Below are 23,641 nucleotides of genomic sequence, written 5' to 3' on the forward strand. Positions count from 1 at the left end.
TTGCATAAAAATAAAACCTTTTGCATGGTAAAAAACACCAGAAGGTCAAAAGACAACTGACAAACTGGAAGAAAAATTGCAATATTTACTACAAAAGCCTAATATCTGTATATGTTAAGAACTCTAAAAGTTTAAGGACCAAAGAACAAAAACGTAATAGAAAGAGGGGGAAAAAGAGCAAACAGTTCATACAAAACATGTAAAAATAGTCCTCAAGTATCTGAACAGAAAATGCTCAAATTCATTCATGAGAGAAATGCAAACTAAAAGACCATTTGTCACCTAATAGATTAGCAAACATTAAAAAGTGTTTTAACACATTATGTTAGAAAGCTGGGCAGTAAAAAACGATGAGTTCGTGTCCTTTGTAGGGACATGGATGAATCTGCAAACCATCATTCTCAGCAAACTGACACAAGAGCAGAAAATCAAACACCGCATGTTCTCACTCATAGGCGGGTGATGAACAATGAGAACACATGGACACAGGGAGGGGAGCACTACACACTGGGGTCTGTTGTGGGGAAATAGGGGAGGGACAGTAGGGGGGTGGGGAGTTGGGGAGAGATAGCATGGGGAGAAATGCCAGATATAAGTGATGGGGAAGAAGGCAGCAAATCACACTGCCACGTGTGTACCTATGCAATAATCTTGCATGTTCTTCACATGTACTCCAAAACCTGAAATGCAATAAAATAAATAAATAAAAAAAAAAAAAAAAGAAAGCTGGGCTGAAATAGGCAGTCTCATATTTCTGATGGGAACACAAATGGGTGCAACTGTTCTGGAGGGAAATTTGGCAATACCTAACAGAAGTTATATATACTTAACTTTAAAAGTTATAAACTTATCTTTAAAAATTGTTGATTTTTAACTAAGCTCATGGGAATTTCCAAAAATAGTACATAATGTCCTGTGTACTCTTCACCCAGCTTTTTCTAATAGTGACATCTTATATACTACAAGGAAACTGACATTGGTACAATATTGTTTACTACAGACCTTATTCAGTTTTTGCCAATTTTTATATATATTTGTGTGTGCGTGTATGTGACCACAACTGTTCCATTTCCACGAAGGAATTTTCTCATGGTACCCTTTTCTACTCATCCCCTCTCCAATGTTCCTGTCCCCTGGCAATCACTAATCAGTTCTCCACTTCTTAGTTTTGTCATTTCGGGGATATTTCATAAATGAAATGCATGCATTGTGCAGCATGTAGCCTTTTGAGATTAGCTTTTAAAATTCAACATAATTCCCTTGAGATCAATACAATCTGTTGCACATTTCAATAGTTTCTCCCTCTTTTTCCTGAATAGTATTCCATGGTATGTACCACAGTTTAACTATAACTATTCATTCACCTATTGAAGGATGCATGAGTTTCTTTCCAGTTTCTGGTTATTACAATTTAAAGCTGCTAAGAACATTTATGTATAAGTTTTGATGTGATCATAAGTTTTCATTTCCCTAGGATAAATGCCCAGGAGTTCAATGGCTGTTTTTGGTATGTGCATGTTTAGTTTGTAGAGAAACTGCTGAACTGCTTTTTGGAGTGGCTGTTACCATTTTATATTCCCACCAACAGCATATGATCCAATTTATCCATACCCTCCCCAGCATTTGGTGTTAACACCATCAAAAAAATTTTTTTTTCTGTCATTCTGATAGGTGTGTGGTGATATCTCATATGGTTTTATTTTACATTTCTCTTGTGGCTAACAATGTTGAACTTATTTTCATGTGCTTAGCTGCCAACTGCATACCCTCATTGGTGAAACATGTTTATGTCTTTAGCCCGTTTTCTTTTTTTGGAGAACTGCTCACTCTGTCACTCAGGCTGGAATGCAGTGGCACGATCTTGGTTCACTGCAACCTCCACTTCCTGTGTTCATGTGATTCTCCTGCCTCAGCCTCTTGTGTAGCTGGGACTAGAGGTGTGCGCAACCACACCTAATTTTTTATTTTTAGTAGAGTCGGGGTTTCACCATGTTGGCCAAGCTGCTTTCAAACTCCTGACCTCAAGTGATCTGCCCATCTTGGCCTCCCTAAGTGCTGGGATTACAGATGTAAGCCACTGTGGCTGGCCCCCATTTTCTAATAGTATCATTTGTTTGTTTACTATTGAATGTTGAGACTTTTAAAATATATTCTCGGCTGGGCACGAGAATGTATTTCAAAATATATTCACAGTGGCTCATGCCTGTAATCCCAGCATTTTGGGAGGCTGAGGCAGGTGGATTATGAGATCAGGAGTTCAAGACCAGCCTGGCCAACATGGTAAAACCCCATCTCTATTAAAAATATAAAAATTAGCTGGGCGTGGTGGTGTGCATCTGTTAAGTCTAGCTACTCAGGAGACTGAGGCAGAAAAATTGCTTGAACTCAGGAGGTAGAGGATGCAGTGAGCTGAGACTGTGCCACTGCACTCCAGGCTGGGTGACAGAGCAAGACTCCATTTTGGAAAAAAAAAAGTGGGCATATATATATATATATATATATATATATATATATATATATATGTTGTAACTAGAATTGTGTGTGTATATATATACATACATATATATTCATATATATATATAGAATATATATATACACATACATATATATATATTCTAGATACAACATAAAGTGAAAATATTGTTTACAAATATTTTTCCCTAGTCTATGGCTTATCAACACTTTATTTCATAGGTTGCTTTTGGTGTCATCTTTTAGCCTTCTTCATTTAGCCCTAGGTCTCCAAATTTTCCCCTATTTTTTCCTAAAAGTTTTATAGTTTTATGTTTAAATTCACAATTCATTTTGAATTAATTTTTGTATAAGTGTCAGGTTTGGGTCAGTTTTGTTTGTTTGTTTTACTATGGAGGTTTAATTGTTTCTGCATCATTTGTTTAAAAACTAGCTTTCTTCCATAGAATTGCCTTTGTACCTTATAAAATCAATTGAACATATAGTAGTGTTGTTAATTTCTGGATTCCCTCTTTTCCTGTGATCTATATGTCTCTCCCTTCATCTAATAACAGTGTCTTAATTACTTGATTACTGTTAGTAAGTCTTAACATTAAGTAGAGTGAATCCTTTTACTTTATCCATTTTTTTTTTTTTTTAGACACGGTCTCAATCTGTCATCCAGGCTAGAGTGAAGTGGTGCAATCACAGCTCACTGCAGCCTCAATTTCTGGGGCTCAAGTGAACCTCCCACCTCAGCCTCCCAAGTAGCTGGAACTAAAGGTGTGTGCCACCATGCCCAGCTAATTTTTTATATTGTTTTGTAGAGATGGAGTTTTGACACATTGTCCAGGCTGGTCTTGAATTCCTGGGTTTAAGTAATCTGCCTGCCTCGCTCTCCCAAAGTGTTGTGATTACAGGTGTGAGCCACTGCACCCAGCCTATTCTTTTCTAAAAGTTGCCTTAGCTATTCTAGTTCTTTTATCTTTGCACATAAATTTTAGAATAAACCTTTTTATACCTACAAAAAAATCTTGCCAAAGGGATTCTGATAGGAATTGAGTTAAACCAATAATGAAATTTTTGGGAACTGACATGTTTACTATATTGAGTTTCCCAATCCATGAACATAATATGTCTCTCCATTTATTTAATCTTTTGATTTCTTTCATCAGCATTTTGTAACTTCCAACATACAAGTTTAACATGTATTCAGTCAGATATCTAGCTATTTTTTTTTAGACATTGTAGATGATATTGTTTTAAATTTTGTTTCCCTAGTTCGTTTTCAGTATATAGAAATATGGCTGATTTTTGTGTTGACTTTTATGCTGCAACCTTGCTGCACTCATTAGTTCTAGGAGGGTTTTCTCTTTTTGGTACATTCCTTGGCATATATGTACAAAATGCCATCTGCAAAGATGGATAGTTTTATTTCTTCATTTCCAATCTGTATGCTAGCTATTTCCATTTCTTGCCTTACACTGGCTAAGATTTATCATAGTATGTTGAATAAGAATGGTACCAGTGAACATCCTTCCCAGGTTCCCAATCTTAGAAGGAAGCATCCAGTCTTTCATCTAAATATATATTTGCTGTAGGTTTCTTACAGATAGTCTTTGTGAAGTTAAAGAATTTCTTCCTTTATTCATAATTTGCTGAGTTTTAAAAATCATGCATGGATATCAAATTTTGTCAAATGCTCTTCTGTATTAACTGAATAATCATGTGGTTTTTCTTCTTATGCTGTAGATATGATAAATTACATTAATTTTCAAATATTGAACCATTTTTGCATTCTTGGAATGAACCCTATTTGGTCATGTGTATAATTCTTTTTATGAATTCCTGGATTCAATATGGTAGTATTTTACTGAGAATTTCTGCATCAAAGCTCAGGAGAGATAATACTCATTTGTAATTAATTAGTTTTCTTTCTTTCTTTTTTTTTTTTGAGATTGACTGTCACTCTTGTTGCCCAGGCTGGAGTGCAATGGTGTGATCTCGGCTCACCTCTGCCTCTCGGGTTCAAGTGATTCTCCTGCTTTAGCCTACCAAGCAGCTGCGATTACACGCATGTGCTACCATGCATGGCTAATTTTGTATTTTTAATAGAGATGTGGTTTCACCATGCTGGTCAGGCTGGTTTTAAACTCCTGACCTCAGTTGATCCACCCGCCTTGGCGTCCCAAAGTGCTGGGTTTACAGACTAAGCCACCGTGGCCTGCCGTAATTTTATTTTCTGTTGTGGTACTCTCTGTGTCTGGTTTTGGTATCTGGGTAACACTGGCAACAAAATATACTGGTAAAATCCTTTATATTTTCTGGAAGAGACTGTGTAAATCCATGCTGATTCTTTTTTAAATGACTGGTAGAATTGTCCAATTAAACTAACTGGTCCTTGAGATGTCTTTTTGGGAAGCTTTTAAATGATAGATTAAATTTCTTCCATAGTTATAAGACTATTTAGATGATCTAGTTCATATTGCATAAATTTTGGTTTCCTGTGGTTTTAAGAACTTGCTCCATTTCATCTGTGATGCTGAGTTGATGTCAAGTTGTTCAAGGCAATCCCTTATGATCATTTTAATGGCTGCAGTCACTGTACTGATAACCCTGGTCTCATTTCTGGTATTGGTAATTCATGTCTGTTTTTTTTTTTTTTTTTTTTTGTCTTGCTAGAGGGTTATCAATTTTATTGATCTTTTCAAAGAAACAGCTTTTTGTTTCATTGATTTTTGTTTTTAGCTTCATTGATTCATATTCTTACATTTATTGCCTTTCTGATGCTTGCTTTGAGTTTATTTTGTTCTTATTTTTCCTTGTTTCTTGAGGTGGGAGCTTAGAATATTGTGTAAGACTTTCCTCTCAGGAATGCTTTAACTGCATCCCCAAGTTGTGATACATTTTCATTTTTATTCAGTTCTAACAGTTCACTTAGTTTTCTTTTGAAACTTTCTCTTCACACATGGATTATCTAGAAGTGTGTTGTTTAATTTCCAAGTGTTTGGAGATTTTCCTATTATACCGCCCCCCCACTGTTGATTTCCAGTTTGACGCCATTTATTCAAATAATGTACTGTGTATAGTTTTAATTCCTTTACATTTTTTGAGGTTTATGATTCAGGATATGGTCTATCTTTGTGAATGTTCCATAGGTGCTTGAAAAGAATATGTATTCTTGCTGTTTTGGGGTACAGTGTTCTATAAATGCCTATTAAATCCTGTTGACTAATGGTGTTTAGTTCTATATCCTTGCTGATTTCCTAGTGTTTCTCTCGACTATTGAGAGAGGGATATTGAAGTCCCCAACTATAATTATAGATTTGTCCATTTCTCCTTTCAATTCTATAATTTTGTTTCATGTATTCTGAAGCTGTTTTTTGGTGCACATATTTTCATAATTGCTATGTCTTCTTGGCATATTGATTACCTTATCATTATGTAGTGTCCCTATTTGTCCCTGTAGTTTTCTTTGCTCTGAAGTCTATTTTATTTGTTATTAATATAATCACTCATGCTCCTAACTAATGTTTGAATGGTATATTGTTTCAACTACCTATATCCTTATAATCGAAGTTAATTTCTTGTAAAGGGCATATGGTCATATTTTTATATATATACTCTGTATATATATATATATATATATACTCTGTGTATATATAAAAGTATATATATTTTATATATATATATAAAATATATATACTTTTATATATGTATACTCTGCCAACTGCAATCCTTTAGTTATTGTAATTGGAACATTTACACAAACAGTATATCTTGGATATCACTCTAAATAAATTCATAGATAAATTCTTCATTTTTTTTATGGCTGCAAAGTACTTCATTGTGTGGATATACTATATTATTCATCTACTGTATTGGTAGTTAGATTGTCCCTAATATTTTGCAAGTATAAACAATGCTGTAATGAATAACCTTGGGTGTGCACATTTTTGTATTGATAGGGGTATATTTTCAGGGTTCATATGTGGAATTGGGATTGCTGAGTCAAAAGGTAAGTGCACTAGAGCAACAACTAAAAAAAATATACAAAGAGAGACACTCAAAAACTATAGATAATCAGAATGGAATTCTTAAAAATGTTCAAGTAATCCTCACAAGAAAATAAACAAAAAGGGAAACAGGAGATAAGAAAAAAAGTAAATAATAAAGTTACAGACTTAATTTCAATATTTACTTTCAACACTTAAATATAAATGTTTTAAAATAATCACTGAATGTTAAGAAAATTCCTAGGTTATAGGCACATATAAAATTCTCACTAATGTCCTGAATATAAACGTTAAAATTCTTTCTAGCAGCCTTATCTTCTGTTGAAGTCTTTCAAATGAACTGTAAACTAGCTAATTAAAAATATAATCAAAATCAAAATATAAATGTGAATTAAAATTCATTTGCCCACTTTGGAATGCCAAAGCAGGCAGATTACTTGAGCCTGGGAGTTCATCAGACTGTGAAACATATTGAAAATCTGCCTCTGAAAAAACACAAAAAAATTAGCTAGGGTATTATGGCATGTGCCGAGTGTTGGGAGGCTAAGGTAAGAGAACTGCTTGAACATGAGAGGCTGAGGTTACAGTGAGCGATGAGCCATGAGCCATGATTGCACCACTGTACTCCAGCCTTGGTGACAGAGGGAGATCCTGTCTCAAAGAAAAAAAAAATTATTTGCCTAGTGCAGAAAAGGGTGATTATTTCAAAGAGTCAAAAACATTCAAATATAAAATGCATATACTATTTTTTTTTCTTTTACTTTGAGGCTGGGTCCACATCCTCAATCATAATTTAAACTCCGTAACTATCCAGTTATTATCCCACTCTCCCAAAATACTCTCCTTCATCAAATAGGTCACCAATGTTAGTACCTCTTAAAGAATACTACATACAGTCATGCATCATTTGATGATGGGGACTTTTTTTTTTTTTTTGAGACAGGAGTTTTTTTTTTGAGACAGAGTCTTGCTCTGTCGCTCAGGCTGGAGTGCGGTGGCACAATCTTGGCTCACTGCAACCTCTGCCTTCTGGGTTCAAGCGATTAACCCACCTCAGCCTCCTCAGTAGCTGGGATTACAAGCTAATTTTCATATTTTTTGTAGAGATGTGGTTTCACCATTGTTGGCCAGGCTAATTTTCTTATTTTTTGTAGAGATGAGGTTTCACCAGGTTGGCCAGGCTGGTCTCGAACTCACAACCTCAGGGGATCCATCTGCCTCGGCCTCCCAAAGTTCTGAGATTACATGCGTGAGCCACTGTACCTGGCTGGGGATATGTTCTCAGCAATATGTCTTTAGGTGATTTCACTATTCACCTAGGCTATATGGTATAGCCTATTGTTACTAGGCTACCAATCTGGACAGCTCATGTATCAATCATGGCTCATGGCTCACTGTAACCTCAACCTCTCATGTTACTCTACTGAATACTGCAGGCAACTGTTAACACAAACTGTAGACTTTACAAATACTATATACTTAGGTTACGCTCAATTTAGAAAACAGTTTTTCTTTCTTCAATATTAACTTTAACTTACTGTAACTTTACAAATTGTTTTTAAACTTTTTGACTTTTGTAATAACACCCAGCTTAAAACATAAACACACTGTATATCTGTACAAAAACATGTTCTCTATATCCTTATTCTATATGCTTTTTTCTATTTTTTAAAATTGTTATTTTTATCTTTTTTACTTTTTAAACTGTTTTGCTAAAAAATGAAGACACAAATACACACATTAGCCTAGGCCTACAGAGAATAATGATCATTAATATCACCATCTTCCACTTCCACATCTTGTCTCACTGGAAGGTCTCTGGGCCAATCACACGTATAGAGGTGTCATCTCCTATGATAATAATGCCTACTTCTGGAATACCTTCTGGAGGACCTGCCTGAGTCTGTTTCACACTTAACTTTTAAAAAATATAAGTAGGAGTACACTGTAAAATAACAGTAAAGTACAGTAAACACATAAACCAGTAGCAGTAATTTATTATCATTATCAAATATTATATACTGTACATAGTTGTATATGCTATACTTTTATATGACTGGCAGCGCAGTAAGTTTGTTTACACGAGTATCACTACAAACATACCGGGAGTGCATTGTGCTCTGACATTACAACAGCTAAGATGTCACTAGGAGACAGGAATTTTCAGCTCCATTAATGCAATTCCTGTGGGATCACCATGGTATATGGTATATGTCCATCGTTAACCAAAACATCATTATGGGGCACATAACTATAATGGTTTTGAAGTGGGAGCACAGGAAGGGGCAGAGGGTATAAAAACACAATTTTCAAAGTTATATGCTGTAAAACAGACTAAGAATATTCGTGATTGTGTTGCTTGTGTTTGAAAGCACAGTAGGGCAATTGTAGTTAACAGGAATGTACAGTGTATTTCAAACAGCCAGAAAAGAAGATCTGGAAGGTCCCTAATACAAACAAATGATAAACGTTTGAAATGATGAATATCCCAGTTACCCTGATTTGATCATTATACATTGTATACAAGTATCATTAAAACTCAAGTACTCCATAAATACATACAATTATTATGCATCAATAAAAAAATGTGAAAAGCTGGTTTGTTCCGGAGTCTTCCTATATACTAACAAGGTCTGCTGTCAATCATTGCCTGAAGGGTGAAGTTCAGTAGCTGTTCAGGGCACAAGATACTGTTATTCTCTTGACCCTTGATGCATATGCTTTTTTTCTGTGCCAACTGCTACTGAATCTGGTGGGAGATTAACATCTGCTAGTTACATGAGCTCTCTGCCATAGCTGCCACTGCCCAAAATGGGAAAAGTTTTTCACATATCACTCTGGAGAAGAATGAACTCCATATTTGGAAGACAACATTAATGCACCCTACTTAAAAACAAATTAGACTCCAGGACTATATGCTGGATGAATTATACTTTTCTTAAAAAAATTTGTTTCTTAGGTAGTCCCAAAAATCTATTTAGTCTATACAGTGTTACAAACATGAATATTGTTAATTATCAGTAATTAAATGTAATAAAAATCATAAAACTTGTAAAACTCAAATTAATTTCAATGCTAGTGACTGAAGAGAAGTACTACTACTTAGAGCTGCAATTCTTTTAACTGCACCAAGACATCCAGGACACAATGGCAAACTCACCAGGACACCACAGGTTATTTTAAATTTTCAGGCTGACATTTGTCAGACACTGAACAAATTACTACTATTAATTGTTTGGACCTAACTAATAAATGGGACTGTTAAGATCTTTCCTTTGGCCTATGGACACAGAAACAAGAAAGTCTGGGAACCTCTGCATTAGAGGGCAATGAGAAATGAGATAAAAATAGTGATGGAAGCTCCAATATTGAAGATTTCTGGGCATTCTGAAGATCTCAGTGGTTGATTTGCTCTTTATAAAATCTATACATTTAAAAAATTATAAGTCATTTAAACACATAATTTATATCTTTTTAATGCATGTTATACTTTAATAATTTTTTTAAAGTCATGTATATTTTGGTACTACTTGTACAACTGTGAAAGCTTTTTTTTTTTTCTTTTTTTAAAGGTCTTTGGAGGCCCATAAGCTAAACAGGGAAAGTAAATAAAGGAAGGGCACTAAAGTATTTTATTAAGCTAACAACAAAAAGTGAGTCAGAGAAAAAACGATGAAGGTAATTTGTACAGATATAAGAAAATACATTAAGTGTAATTAAGTAGTGAAACAGAAGATAAAAGACACTGTTTTTATACTTGATGAGCAGGACATTGAGAGTAAATGACGTACTAAGAAAAATGAGGCGAGGCTGGCCAGAGGCAGCCTGACTAGAGCAGGATATAGCCAAGAATTGGGAGAAGGTTTTATGACGGGTAACTACCTAAATGTTTGAGCATGCTAACAGTTACTAGGGCTTTGCCTTCAGCTTTTATAAGTCCCCACCAAGACACATATATTTTGGCTTAAATAATAATGATGTTTCTCACCTGGATTTCATTTCCAGAACTGCAGTTATTTCTTGTTTGGAAGCTTGTACTTGGTATAAGAGCTTAACAATATAGTTAAAGTGCTCTGGGTCAAGCACCATCCCAGTTTCAATAAGCTGCAGAAGAGAAAAGAGTGGTTATTTTTATAAAAATGTGACACAACTGAGGAGCCCTGTGTGAAATGTGTGTGAAACAACCTAGACACTGATGGAAGAAGAGAAACATGGAGACAAGTGGAATAAAACTCATTTAAAAAATCTGAGGCACAGAACCACAAAAGGATATCCTACTTTAATAATTTAAAGCAAAAAGGAAAATACTAAGTTTTTGAATTTTCTTCCTGTTGTCTAAGTTATCTCAACCACTTTCTCATTTATACCTCTTATTTGGTACTCAGTCTATCTTCTAGTCCAGGACTGGTGTTCATACCTTATCCCTGATTGTAAACTTCCTGAGAAATACTGTTCCTGTGCCTCACACAGAGCCATGACCAGAGAATAATCAGTGATTCCTTGATAAATTAATAACTCAGGTTGACTAACTGCCCACATGTAATACAGTACTTAATTAAAAAAAAATCAACTCAAAGGTTTTATCCATCATTCACATATGACTCATTTCCTGTCTTCTTCATGAGCCTCAGCTCTAATGAAGAGGGCCAACAGGGGAATGTTTGGATACTTCTAGTGTGAGAATGGATGAATGAGAGGCAGGCCTTCTCTGACAGCTCTTTTGCATGACATCATCCTGGAAAAGTGGGAAGGTATAAGGTTGTGAGCTAACAGTCTTATTAATTGCGTGAGCTCAAATGATCCTCTTGACCTTGATTCAAAGGTATTATGACTAGGTCCTTCAATGCTACCCTGGACAAAGGTTTAGAGAGTTAAGAATGACTCAACTGAGTGATGTTTGAAATTCTGTGAGCAGTATTTTTGCTGAGATTTTTTGTGGCTCTATTTCGGTTTTCAGAAAAATTCCCCCTTTAAAAAATTACTGAAATATCAAAGTATTTTTTGAATGTTTGGGAGAATGTATGCTTTATGTCTCCAGTATAGATTTGAAGGAAGTACTAGAAAATAAAAATTTGGGATAGGATAACCAAACAATACCAGGGGAAAATGGAAAAACTACCTGTTCCAAGGTATAACGTGAAATGTTGTGATCTGGCTGTTAGAACTTAAAATTATATATTTTGAGACAAAATTTATTTTAGTGAAAGGTAATAGTAATAAGCTGCTGAGAGATTTTCCCCCACTTTGAACTCCAAGGAAAATTGTTGCAAATTTAGTGGTACTAGGCCCCCTTTGAATGGGTCCTAGAAATGTTACCCTAAGCCATGCGATTAAACAACTTAAGCTAAAAATAGTTTTGGTGAAAAATTCTGTAAAAATGACTGTTTGAAGCCTAAAGATTAGGCTCTAATCCTTAAACTCTATTAGCTCCTCTTGATTCAAAGCACGTTCAATTTTATTTTAAAAGAGGGAAACAGCTCCTCTCCTAAACCTACCAATCTACTACCTTAACAAATAGTTTTCCAAACTTTAGGAAGTAAAGGAGTGGGCATCATGACTTTTTTACTGTTATGCTCTATAATATTTGAAAGGACCATTGGTGGTCTAACTGTATTCACTGACCTTGTAGTGATTTTTGACTAAATAGATAAGGCCAAGTATAAACAAACTTGCAAGAGAACAAATCAGTTATCTGGTAACTGACATGCTTTAAAAACTGCCCTTTAACACTGCTTAAAAACCAGGGTAAATATAATTGTTTCATAATAGACTAGGTAACAATCTAAGGCAGTATAATAAGATGTTAATGATCTTTTCTCAGTGATATTTATGTTAAATACATGAAGTATGGTACACTGCTAGAATAAAGAGGAGGAAAAGCATATTTCTCCATGATGGTATTATGGTGTTATTACTGAACCTGAATAGTCTTAACAGGGAAAATTAGTACTGGTTTTAAACAACTTCCAGAATGGATGGCTCCATATTATTAGCTATGCAAAGATGAAAATTATTGTCTTTGTTAGATATTCTCCACTAAGGGTAATTTTATTTGGACAGTCACTGGGATACATTTTGCAGAAAGCCAAGTTATTAAGTATCAAACAATTTATGGGATCTTACTAAGATTTTTTACAACCACAATGGGTTATCAGTAACTTCTGATTAAAAAAAATTTATAGACAATTGTTAAGTTTTGTAATGTGAAACCTGAGGTATTTACTCAAATATCTGTTCATCTGCTAGAGTTCTTCCAATGTTGTTTCTGAAAGAAAATTGGCAGTTTTCCTATCAGGACTATTCTGAAGTAGATGATTAAGTAGTCTCAAGTGTTAGGAAGTATTTAACAAAAGTTGAATTTTACATTTTTGTGAGTACTTCTTGGTTTTTTAAAATTCCTGTTGTAAATGATCTCAGTTCTTTTAGAGAAAGAAAATTTTATTTAATCATCCTTATGGAGTAGAGACAAAGACAATTCATACATCAAAAAGCAATCACCTGAGTGCTTGAAACTATTTAAGGGGAAGACTTAACAGCCACTGGAGTCTTTTTTCAAAAACCTATTTCAAGAGAAAAGGAATCCTTCTGGAAATAGAATTCTTTGGCATCCAGAATGTGAATAAAAGGCAGCTCAAGTGTATACATGGAAACAAAATTATTTTCTTGATTACTCGTCATCAGAGAATAAAAGAGAGAAAATAAAATCATACCTTGCAAAATATATCAGTTAAAGCAGGTACAGCATTCCTTAATTTCATAGTTGCCACATGCTCAAATATGTTTAGTACTATTTTCAGAGAAGGCTAGATAAAACAAAAAAAATTACACTCATTTTCAGATCTTCTTTCAGTACAACTTAAATTTCTCAAATTCATTTATGTTGAAAAACACAGGTGGTCTCTAGGAAGTATACAAAAATATAACAAATACAGAAATTCAACTGCTAACTTCAAACAATCAATATGACAAAGAAATTAACGTAAAACATTAAATAACACATATTTTCAGGCTACTTACCTGTATTTTAACCATTATGCTGAGGTTCACTATTTGAAGTACTTCTTTCAATAAACAATGTTTGAGTAAAGAATTTAGAAGGTCATTTAGCACTTGTAAATCAAAGTGTATACCTGGGGGAAATTTTCTGTAGTATTCCATAAATATGTTTACTGCAAATGAAAATATATATACTAAAGTCATTTGCTGCTTTAGATAGCCATATTTCTTAAATTAGATAATTTTTCTATATTTAAAGATAAAATAGTATGAATTCAATATAAATTCTTGAAAGGCACAGTTCTAGTATTAGAAATATTTGATGGAAATTAAAACAAAAGTCAAAATGGCAACAATATGTGAAGTCAACCAAGCATGTTTCGCATGGAGTAACTCAACATGCTACCTACAAAGAATAGGTCCAAACTTCCATTCTCATATATCATAATGTCAATACGAACTCCTAGAGAGTCAAGCTCTGAGGCGGTCTTGAGGCGGTGGCCTTGGTACACATGTGAAGTTGTTTAGTTTGGTATTGGATGCAGACTGTTTTGACACATACCCATTCTTGTTGCTTTAAACTCACCAACATGTTGACATTGAGTATTTTTTTTTAACCTCTCCCTGCCTTGTCATGGGTGGGGATGTTTTTGATTTTAGTTTGTGGTTGTGAAAATTCTACTAAAAATTACAATGCTGATTAGTTTTCTTTGAGGAAGTACTTTAACCTTCCTTCATGCTCATCCAAATTTTTTTTTTTTTTTTTTTTTGAGATGGAGTTGTGCTCTGTTGCCCAGGCTGGAGTGCAGTGGCGCGATCTTGGCTCACTGCCACATCCGACTCTCTTGTTCAAGTGATTCTCCTGCCTCAGCCTCCTGAGTAGCTGTGATTACAGGCATGCACTACCATACCTAGCTAATTTTTGTATTTTTAGTAGAGACGGGGTTTCACCATGTTGACCAGGATGGTCTCGATCTCCTGATCTTGTGATCTGCCCACCTCAGCCTCCCACCACGTCTGGCCTAAATCCTTAATTTTCTATGTAACACGATATTTCCAATTTTTCCCCTTTACTTTTACTAAAATTATTTAAATTGGGATTCTTTCATTGATCACTTTTTCCTCATTCCAAAATTTCCCAAATTAAAATCTGTATACCTTAACTGCCTTAGTACAAATACTTTTGGTTTTATTTTGTGTTAATTATTTCTACTAGAAATACTCATTACCAGCTGGATTACCTAGTGTTGTTTGGGAAACCCAGTAGCTACTGACAAAGTTCAGTGGCACAAGTGAAAAATTAAAGATACATAAAGCAAGTTCTTAATTACCTACAAAGAGACTTACTCCCACACAATAACAGTGGGAGACTTTTAACACCCCACTGTCAGTATTACATCAACAAGACAGAAAATTAACAAGGATATCCAGGACTTGAACTCAGTTATGGGCCAAGCAGACCTAACAGACATCTACAGAACTCTCCACCACAAATCCACAGAATATACATTCTTCTCAGCATGACATCACACTTATTATAAAATTGACCACATAATTAGAAATGTTAAAGTTTTAATAATGTTTAAAACTTTAATAATATGGTATAACAAAATTCAAATCTTTTGTAAAGTTTTTTACATACTACAGTTATTTTCCCTGGGCACATACAGATACATTCTTGCTGCTATACATTGTTTTTTTTTTTTTGAGACTGAATCTCTCTGCGTCGCCAGGCTGGAGTGCAGTGGCACGATCTCGGCTCACTGCAACCTCCGTCTCCCGGGTTCAAGTAATTCTCCTGCCTCAGCCTGCTGTGATACTTTTGGCAGTATTTATGCAGCTGCCTGTACAGAAGCAGATCGACTGATAAAACAGTAAACCCAGAGTATTATTATAGCTTATTAATAAAACTGAAATTATAGACATTCAAAAAAGGTGCAGTTAAATCTATGTTAGCCAGTGTGTAAATAATCTACTAATTGACATGCAACCTTCCTCCTTTTTGTCATTATTTATTTATTTATTTATTTAAGACAGAGTCTTGCTTTGTCACCCAGGCTGGAGTGCAGTGGCACGATCTCAGCTCACTGCAACCTCTGCCTTTCTGGTTCAAGTGGCTCTCCTGCCTCAGTCTCCCGAGTAGCTGGGATTACAGGTGTGTGCCACCACGCCTGGCTGTTTTTCTTGTATTTTGAGTAGAGACAGGGTTTCAGCATGTGGGCCAGGTTGGTCTTGAACTCCTGACCTCAGGTGATCTGCCTGCCTCAGCCTCCCAAATTGCTGAAATTATAGGCGTGAGGCACCACACCTGAACTCATTATTTTTAACATGTTAATATATTTTCTGCATTGAAAATAATAATCCTCTTGTCCAGGTGCAGTGGCTCAGGCCTGTAATCCCAGCTGAGGTGGATGGACCACCTGAGGTCAAGAGTTTGAGACCAGCCTGGCCAACACGGTGAAACCTCATCTCTACTAAAAATACAAAAAAATTAGCAAGACATGGTGGTGCACGCTTGTAGTCACAGCTACTTGGGGAGGTACTGAGGCAGGAGAATTGCTTGAACCCAGGAGGCAGAGGTTGCAGTGAGCCAAGATCGAGCCACTGCACTCCAGCTTGGGGGACAGAGGGAGCCTCTGTCTCAAAACAAAACCAAAACCAAATAATGATCCTCTCTTGTTAAACTGTTGGGTAGAAACTGTCTGAATATTTTAATAAATTTTAACACAAACTGCTATATTGTCTTTTACTTCATTTACTTTTTTTTGAGATATGGTCTTGCTTTGTCACCTAGGGCTGGAGTGCAGTGTTGTGATCTTGGCTCACTGCAACCTCTACTTCCCGGGCTCAAGTGACCTTCCCACCTCAGTTTCCGAGTAGTTGGGACTACAGGTGTGCACCATCATGCCTGGCTAATTTTTTAAATTAATTTTTGTAGAGATGGGGTTTTGCCATTTTGTCCAGGCTGGTCTAAACTCCTGGGCTCAAGCAATCCACCTACCTTAGCCTCCCAAAGTGCTGAGATTACAGGTGTGAGCCATTGCCCCCGGCCTACATTGCTTTTTAAAAAGGTTTGTCAATTCATAATGCTACTTTACCAATTACTCACCAGAATCAGGTACATTTACTCCTTTCTTTGGTTAGGAATGCGTAATTCTAGAATCATTAACCACTGGATTTTCCTCTTGAAATGTTTCTAATTTTCACAAGAAGAAGCAATATTCATGCCTTTCTAAACAGCTCATTGAACTCATTATTCTTATATATTGAAATAGTTTTATATATTACCAGTGGTAAATCTAAAATATTGAAGATAATAGCTCTTTAGTTCAAATTTATGTGATCAAATTTCTATCTTTTAAATTCCCTTTGATTACTTTAAACCACAGAAATCGTCATCTGTCTAAAAATCTGATTTAAAAAATTTTTCTACTGAATTGCTAATACAATTCATTGATTCATTCTGGTACAAGCTAAATAGCAGCTGTTTTAAAACGTCTTTGGCCATAAAACTTCTGGAAAGGAAATTTTTATGTGGAAATTCAAATATAAAACAGATAAAAAGGACCTATAGTTTTACTCTTAGGTATATGCCCAAAAGAACTGAAAACAAGAACTCAAACAGAGACTTATATATCAAGGTTCTTGGCAACATTACACTACCCAAAAGGAGAAAACAACCCAAGTGCCCATCAACAGACGAATACATAAACAAAACGTGATACATACCCATAATAGGACATTATTCAGTCTTAAAAAGGAAGGAAATTCTGACATGTGTTATAATATAGACAAACCTTGAGGACATTATGCTAAGTGAAACAATCCAGACACAAAAGGACAAATATTGTATGATTTTACTTATATGAAATACCTAGAAATAGACAAATTCATAGAGTCAGAAAGTAGATTAGAGATTATCAAGGGCGGAGAATGAGGGTAATGAGGGTTACTGTTTAATGGGTAGAGTTTCTGTTTGGGATGAGAAAGTTCTGGGAATGGATAACGGCGATGGTTACACAACATTGAATGTACTTAATGCCAGTGAATTTTACACTTAAAAATGTTTAAAATGGTAAATTATATGTATATTTAATCACATACATGCTTCCAAAATGTCCAAGACAGATTGTGGAAATGTTCTAGATTAAAGGAAGCTACAGAGTCATGACCACTAAATGCACACCTGGTCTTGGACTCGATCCCAAACTAGACGGAAAAATGCTATAAAAGGCCATTATTGGGTCAACTGACAAAATTTGAATATAAATAATAGATTAGACAAAACTATTGCACTCATGTTAAATTTACTAATGTGGATAAATATACCATGGTTATATAAAAGGATAGCCTGTTTTTCAGAAATATGCATTAAAGTATTTAGTGATAAAGGGCCATGATGTGTGCAACTTAACTTTAAGTGGTTCAGGAAAAAATTTGTGTGTATGGCCATGCACATATGTGCACATGTGTGTACACACACACATACATGGAAAGGAGGAGAGAGAACAAATCCAAATGATAAAGTAAGCATATGATTATTGTTTGTAATTTTATTTTCACAGATTTTTGTAAATTTAAAATTATTTCTGAATAAAAACTTAAAATTTAAAAACTTCTCAAAAGAATTTTATGTGGAAATTCAAATATAAAATAGATAAACAAGAAACTATGGTTAAACAGGGGGTGGGAGAGGGGTCCACTGACTCAGCTCCCTTCTATTGTGCACCAAAATGGTTCCTGAGGCCTCTCGGTACAGCCTGAGCAGCTAAATTCATACCTTATACTATGGTATTCAGAGTCTCTTTAAGTTGCTTTCTAGTTATCATTTTTAAAGTGATTCCTCTTGTATCAAATCCTATGGTCTTTCTAAACACTAAACCCCTCATATATATCAGGTCTATTCTGAGCTGTCTATTCTTTCCTACTGATCTAAGCTTTTATTTTACACCAAAAAATTTCCACAGGTCCTTGACAACTTTCTACATTTATTCTTTGCTACAGGCTCTTATTTTTATTTTGTATTAATTGTTTTAAAGAAAAATTCAGATGTATTTTTCTTGTGGCCATATTGAATCTTTACACAGTCAGAATTACACGTTGGGGAGTTTTGCATCTTTTTCATGACATCCTCTTTTCTTCCACATCTCATGTTATGGAATTATTTCTGGAACTTAAAAGTTCATCCACATCTAACCTATAAAGTTTCTCCTCCTTGGCTATCACAATCCCTCAGGTCACAAGTACATTCCCAGATAGGCTCCTATTACTTCACCTTAACTACTACTTCTTTGTTATAGTTAGATTAAGTTCAGACTAGCAATTCCCTTAGGTGTTTTCCTTTAATCCTTGGGGAGATGATATCACAAGCCAAACAAAACAGTAAATCTGTTAGAGACTTTCTTCCTTCTTCTTCTTCTTTTTTTTTTTTTTGCAGATTGAGATCTCAAGCAGAAATATATGAAGTAAAGGTGCTCTATTACCACATCTATGTGGCTTTGGTGGTTGTGTGAGGGTGACAAATACAAATTAAGCATGGTCTTCATACTCTTGCAGCTTACTATTAGTATGAAGAGAAGGTAGCAAAGAATGGGATGGGGTTGTGGAATCAGATAAGGGCCTAATAGAGGAGGTAATCCTACTTCCTATGTGTTAGCCTCAAAGTCTGAATAGTTCTTTGCCATGAGGAAAGGGGATGGAACTAGAAGCATCCCTGACAGAGAGAAGTGGTAATAGTAGCCTGGAAGTTTTAACACAGCCTAGCATGTATAGGGAACTGCACAGAACTCACTGGATGGTGCACTGGCCACAAGAGGTAAATGTAAAAAGAGAAGAAGGATGAAGAAGTAGGAAAGATTTAGCTTCTGAAAAATCCCTTTAGATAGAGTTAAAGACTAATTAACAATACCATTCTATCTTACACTTGTAAATAAAATTTCTAAGTCATGAAAATATTAGTGTGCAAGGGAATTACAGTGTTAGGTAGTTTATCATTTTTTAAAATTAATCAAAATATCTCATTTATTTTCAATCCTTTCTTAGGCCAACAGAGCCATTCTTGAGTAAGGCATTCAGTTTTCAAAGTTACAAATTATTGAATTTACTTTTAAACTATTTTCAAACAACAGCACATTACTTAATATCCCCACATTAATAGCTTTATACTAATCATTTAATTGTTTCATACCTGCACGCTGTAGCAAACACAGTTCATTGATGTTTATATATTTCTTAAACACATCCATGCAAACCTGCAAAAGTCATGAAAAATGTAAAATAACCTTTTAAAAATATTTTGTAAGAACTACACAAATTTCAATCCCATCTTTTTACTTATACTGAAATTTTTAACTGATCTCAAAGCATTGGAATAAAGATGCTGATGTTTGGTTAACTCACAGATATGAAGTACATACATATTGAATTCATTAAAAAATCTTATGTTATTTTTTAAATAACCATTTCCTGGTGCAAAGATAAACATACTGACCAATGTATTAGAACAGAGAGCCCAGTAACAGACCCACTCATACATAGTCTGCTGATTTATAACATGGTGTCACTGTAGTGCACTGGGGAAAAGATGGTCTTTTTGATAAACGGTAATGTGTCACCTGAAGATCCACATGGGAAAAAAATTGTATCTTGATTCTCTTCTTATATCATAAACAAAAATCAATTCTAGCTGATTTGATTCTGCAAGAGGTAAAGCAAACTTTTAAAGGAAAAACCTAGAAGAACATCTTCATGACTGTGGCAATCTTCAACAGGACACAAAAAGTTAACACCACAAAAGAAAACTGACAAATTGGACTATAAAAATAAAGAAATTCTATTTTTCAAAAGATACTTTAAAGAGGGTAAAAGGGGTTTCTGACTACCATAGCATTGCAGTGAGGATCAAATGCCTGAAGACTTGGCCTTGGACCAGCCATTTCAGTGGAGAAGTGATGGCATGGTGAGCCAAACGGATGAAAGCATTTCAGTGGGATTTTGCTAGAAAGTGGAAGAAAATGCATTTGCTTAGTTTGTATTACACAGAGAAAGACTCTCATCAGTATTAAAACCTACTAGTGGAGTTAGAGAGTCTCCCTAACACAGGGAAAGGATAAATGAGAGACCTCCAGTGGTCCACACTCTGGCTGCAGACTCCTACAATCCTAGCCATGAGACAGTCCCTCGGCCCTTGTGGGTCCTGAGACTAACATAGGAGACTGCCTGGAAAAGCACTGCCCCAGAGAGGAAGAGTTCATGTTGAATCCCACAAACACCTAAGCCCTAAGCAGCTGCTAAAAAAGCTGCTAATTAACAATCCTCTGGTGCCATTTTGGGAGCCTGGCCCCCAGAGACTGTGCCCTGCCCTGGGGCCCAATGGAAAATCCCTGGAGCCCCACTGACATTCCTGGCCTGCAGCTGCTGCTGCCAGGGCTAAGGTGGGAGCCAATAGCAGTGAACTAGCCCCCCCAGCAGAAAGACAGCTGCACATTTTCACATGCCAGAAGGACAAATTTTACTGTTTGTACACATCACTGCTGTGAGCTGCTAAAACAACTTTGGAAAAAGAACAGGCTGGGCACAGTGGCCCACATCTGTAATCTCAGTACTTTGGAAGGCCAAGGTGGGTGGATTGCTTGAGTCTAAGAGTTCAAGACCAGCATGTGCAACATGGTGAAACCCCATCTCTACTAAAAATACAAAAATTAGCTGGGCATGGTGGCATGCACCTGTAGTCCCAGCTACCTGGAGGCTGAAGTGGGAGGATCACCTGAGCCCAGGAGGCAGAAGTTGCAGCCAGTTGAAATCATGCCACTGCACTCCAGCCTGGGTGACAGATCAACAGGGGAGAGGAAGGGAGTGGAGGGGAGAGGAGAGGAGGAGAGGGGAGGGGAAGGGAGAGTAGGAGAGGGAAGGGGAGGGGAGAGGAGGAAAGGGAAGGGGAGGGGAGAGAAAGAGAAGAGTGAGGGGAAGGGAGGGGAGGGGAGGGAAAAGAAAAAGGAAAGGGAAAGGAAAGGGGAAAGGAAAAGGAAATGGAAGGGAAAAGGAAAGGGAAGGAAAAAGGGAAGACAAGGAAAAAGGGAAGGGAAGAAAAAAGGAAAAGGAAGAAAAAAAGAAAGGAAAAAGGGTAGGGAAGGGAAGGGAAGAGAAAAAAGGAAAGGAGAAAAGGAAAGGAAGGAGAAAGGAAAGAAAGAAACAAAAAAAGCATCTAGTTACTTATAAAGAAATCTCCATCAGACTAACAGTGGATTTCTCAGCAGAAACCTTAAGAGAATAGGATGATGTATCTTAAGTGTGCTAAGAGAAAATACGGGTACTAACTGATATTATACTCAGGAAAGTTACCCTTTATAAATGACAAGAAATAAAGCCTTTCCCAGACAAGCAAAAGCTGAGGGAGTTCATTACCACTACACCAGCCCTACAAGAAATGCTTAGGGGATCCTACACCTAGAAGTGAAAAGAATAATATCTACCATCATGCAAATATAAATGCCACCGATAAAGCAAAACATACAAACAAGAGAAAAGAATCAAATGCTAGCGCTACAGATAAGCAATAAGAGAGAAAGAAAGGAACACAGAATATACAAAACAACCAGATATCAATTAATAAGATGACAGGAATAAGCCCTCACACGTCAATAATAACTTCCAATGTAAAGGAGTTAAACTTTTCACTCAAAAGATATAGACCGGCTAAATGAATTAAACAAACATGATCCAATTATATGTTACCAGAAACTCATCTCACTTGTAAAGACACATACAGATTGAAAGTAAAGAGATGGAAAAAGATATTCCGTGCAAACAAAAGCCAAAAGCAAGCAGGAGCAGCTATACTTACCAGATGAAACAGATTTTAAGTAAAAAAATAAGAACAACAAAAAAAGATAAAGAAGGCCATTATTTAAAGACAAATGGATCAATTCAACAACAGGATATAACAACTTAAAACACATGCATGTATCAATGGAGCACCCAGACACATAAAGCAAACATTATCACATAAAGCAAATATTATTATATCTAAAGGGAAAGACAGACTTCAATACAATAATAGTTGGAGACTTCAACACCTTACTCTAAGCATTAGATAGAAAATTAACAAGGAAACATTGGACTTAAACTGCACATTAAATCAAAGAACCTAACAGACATTTACAGAACATTTCATCCAACAGCTACAGAACACACATTTTTCTCATCAGCACATGTAACATTTTTTTAGAACATATGTTAGAATACAAAACGTATCAGTAATTTTTTTAAAAGATCAAAATCGTATCAAATATCTTCTCAGACACAATAAAATTGAACTAGAAATCAGTAACAAGAGGAACTCTGGAAAGTGTGCAAATATATGAAAACTAAACAACATGCTCCTGAATGACCATCAGGTCAAGAAAGAAATTAAGAAAATACAAAAATTTAAGCAAATGAGAAAACAAAATACCAAAATATATGAGATATAGCAAAAACTGTTCTAAAGGGAAATTTATAGCATTAAATGCCTACATTAAAAAGGTAGAAAGATATCAAACAAGCAATCTAATAATGTATCTCAAGAAACTAGAAAAGCAAGAACAAACCAAATTCAAAACTAGTAGATGGAAAGAAATAAGATCAGAGCAGGGCTAAACAAAATAGAGATTTTTTTTTTTAAAAAAAGAAGGATCAACACGATGAAAAGTTGGTTTCTCAAAATGATAAGCAAAATTGATAAACTGCTAGCTAGACTAACCAAGGAAAAGACCCAAATAAACAAAATCTGAAATGAAAAAGCAGACTTTACAATGGATACTATGGAAATACAAAAAGATCATCAGAGATTATTATGAACAACTAACTATGTAAAAGTAGAAAATCTAGAGGAAATGGACAAATTCCTGGACAAATACAAACCACTGAGATTTAATCAGGAAGAAACAGAAAACAGGACCAAAAACAAGTATGAAATTGCATCTGTAATAAAAACTCTCTGAATAAAAAAAAGTCCAGGACCAGATGGCTTCATTGCTGAATTCCAAACCTTCAAAGAAGAACCAATACCAATTCTCCTCAAACTATTCCAAAAAATAGAAGAGAAAGGAATTGTTCCTAACTCATACTATAAGGCCAGCATTACCTTGATAACAAAACCAGTCAAGGCTACAACAACAACAGAAAAAACTATAGGCCAA

At 35.5% G+C, this 23,641-nt stretch overlaps 1 protein-coding gene across 1 annotated transcript in view; it reads right to left on the reverse strand.

Annotated features, from left to right (window-relative positions):
• The window catches only part of TOPAZ1 (testis and ovary specific TOPAZ 1), an 88,401-nt gene that overhangs the window by 28,302 nt on the left and 36,458 nt on the right, over positions 1-23,641 (reverse strand). The window contains exons 9-12 of the mRNA XM_003926220.1: positions 19,651-19,714; positions 13,485-13,636; positions 13,178-13,270; positions 10,456-10,571 (exon numbers count right to left, since the gene is read on the reverse strand). Coding sequence (XP_003926269.1) covers positions 10,456-10,571; positions 13,178-13,270; positions 13,485-13,636; positions 19,651-19,714 — 425 coding nt within the window. The remainder of the gene's footprint in view (positions 1-10,455; positions 10,572-13,177; positions 13,271-13,484; positions 13,637-19,650; positions 19,715-23,641) is intronic.

The sequence above is a fragment of the Saimiri boliviensis genome, chromosome 8 (assembly GCF_048565385.1).
Source record: "Saimiri boliviensis isolate mSaiBol1 chromosome 8, mSaiBol1.pri, whole genome shotgun sequence".
NCBI classification, from domain to species: Eukaryota; Metazoa; Chordata; class Mammalia; order Primates; family Cebidae; genus Saimiri; species Saimiri boliviensis.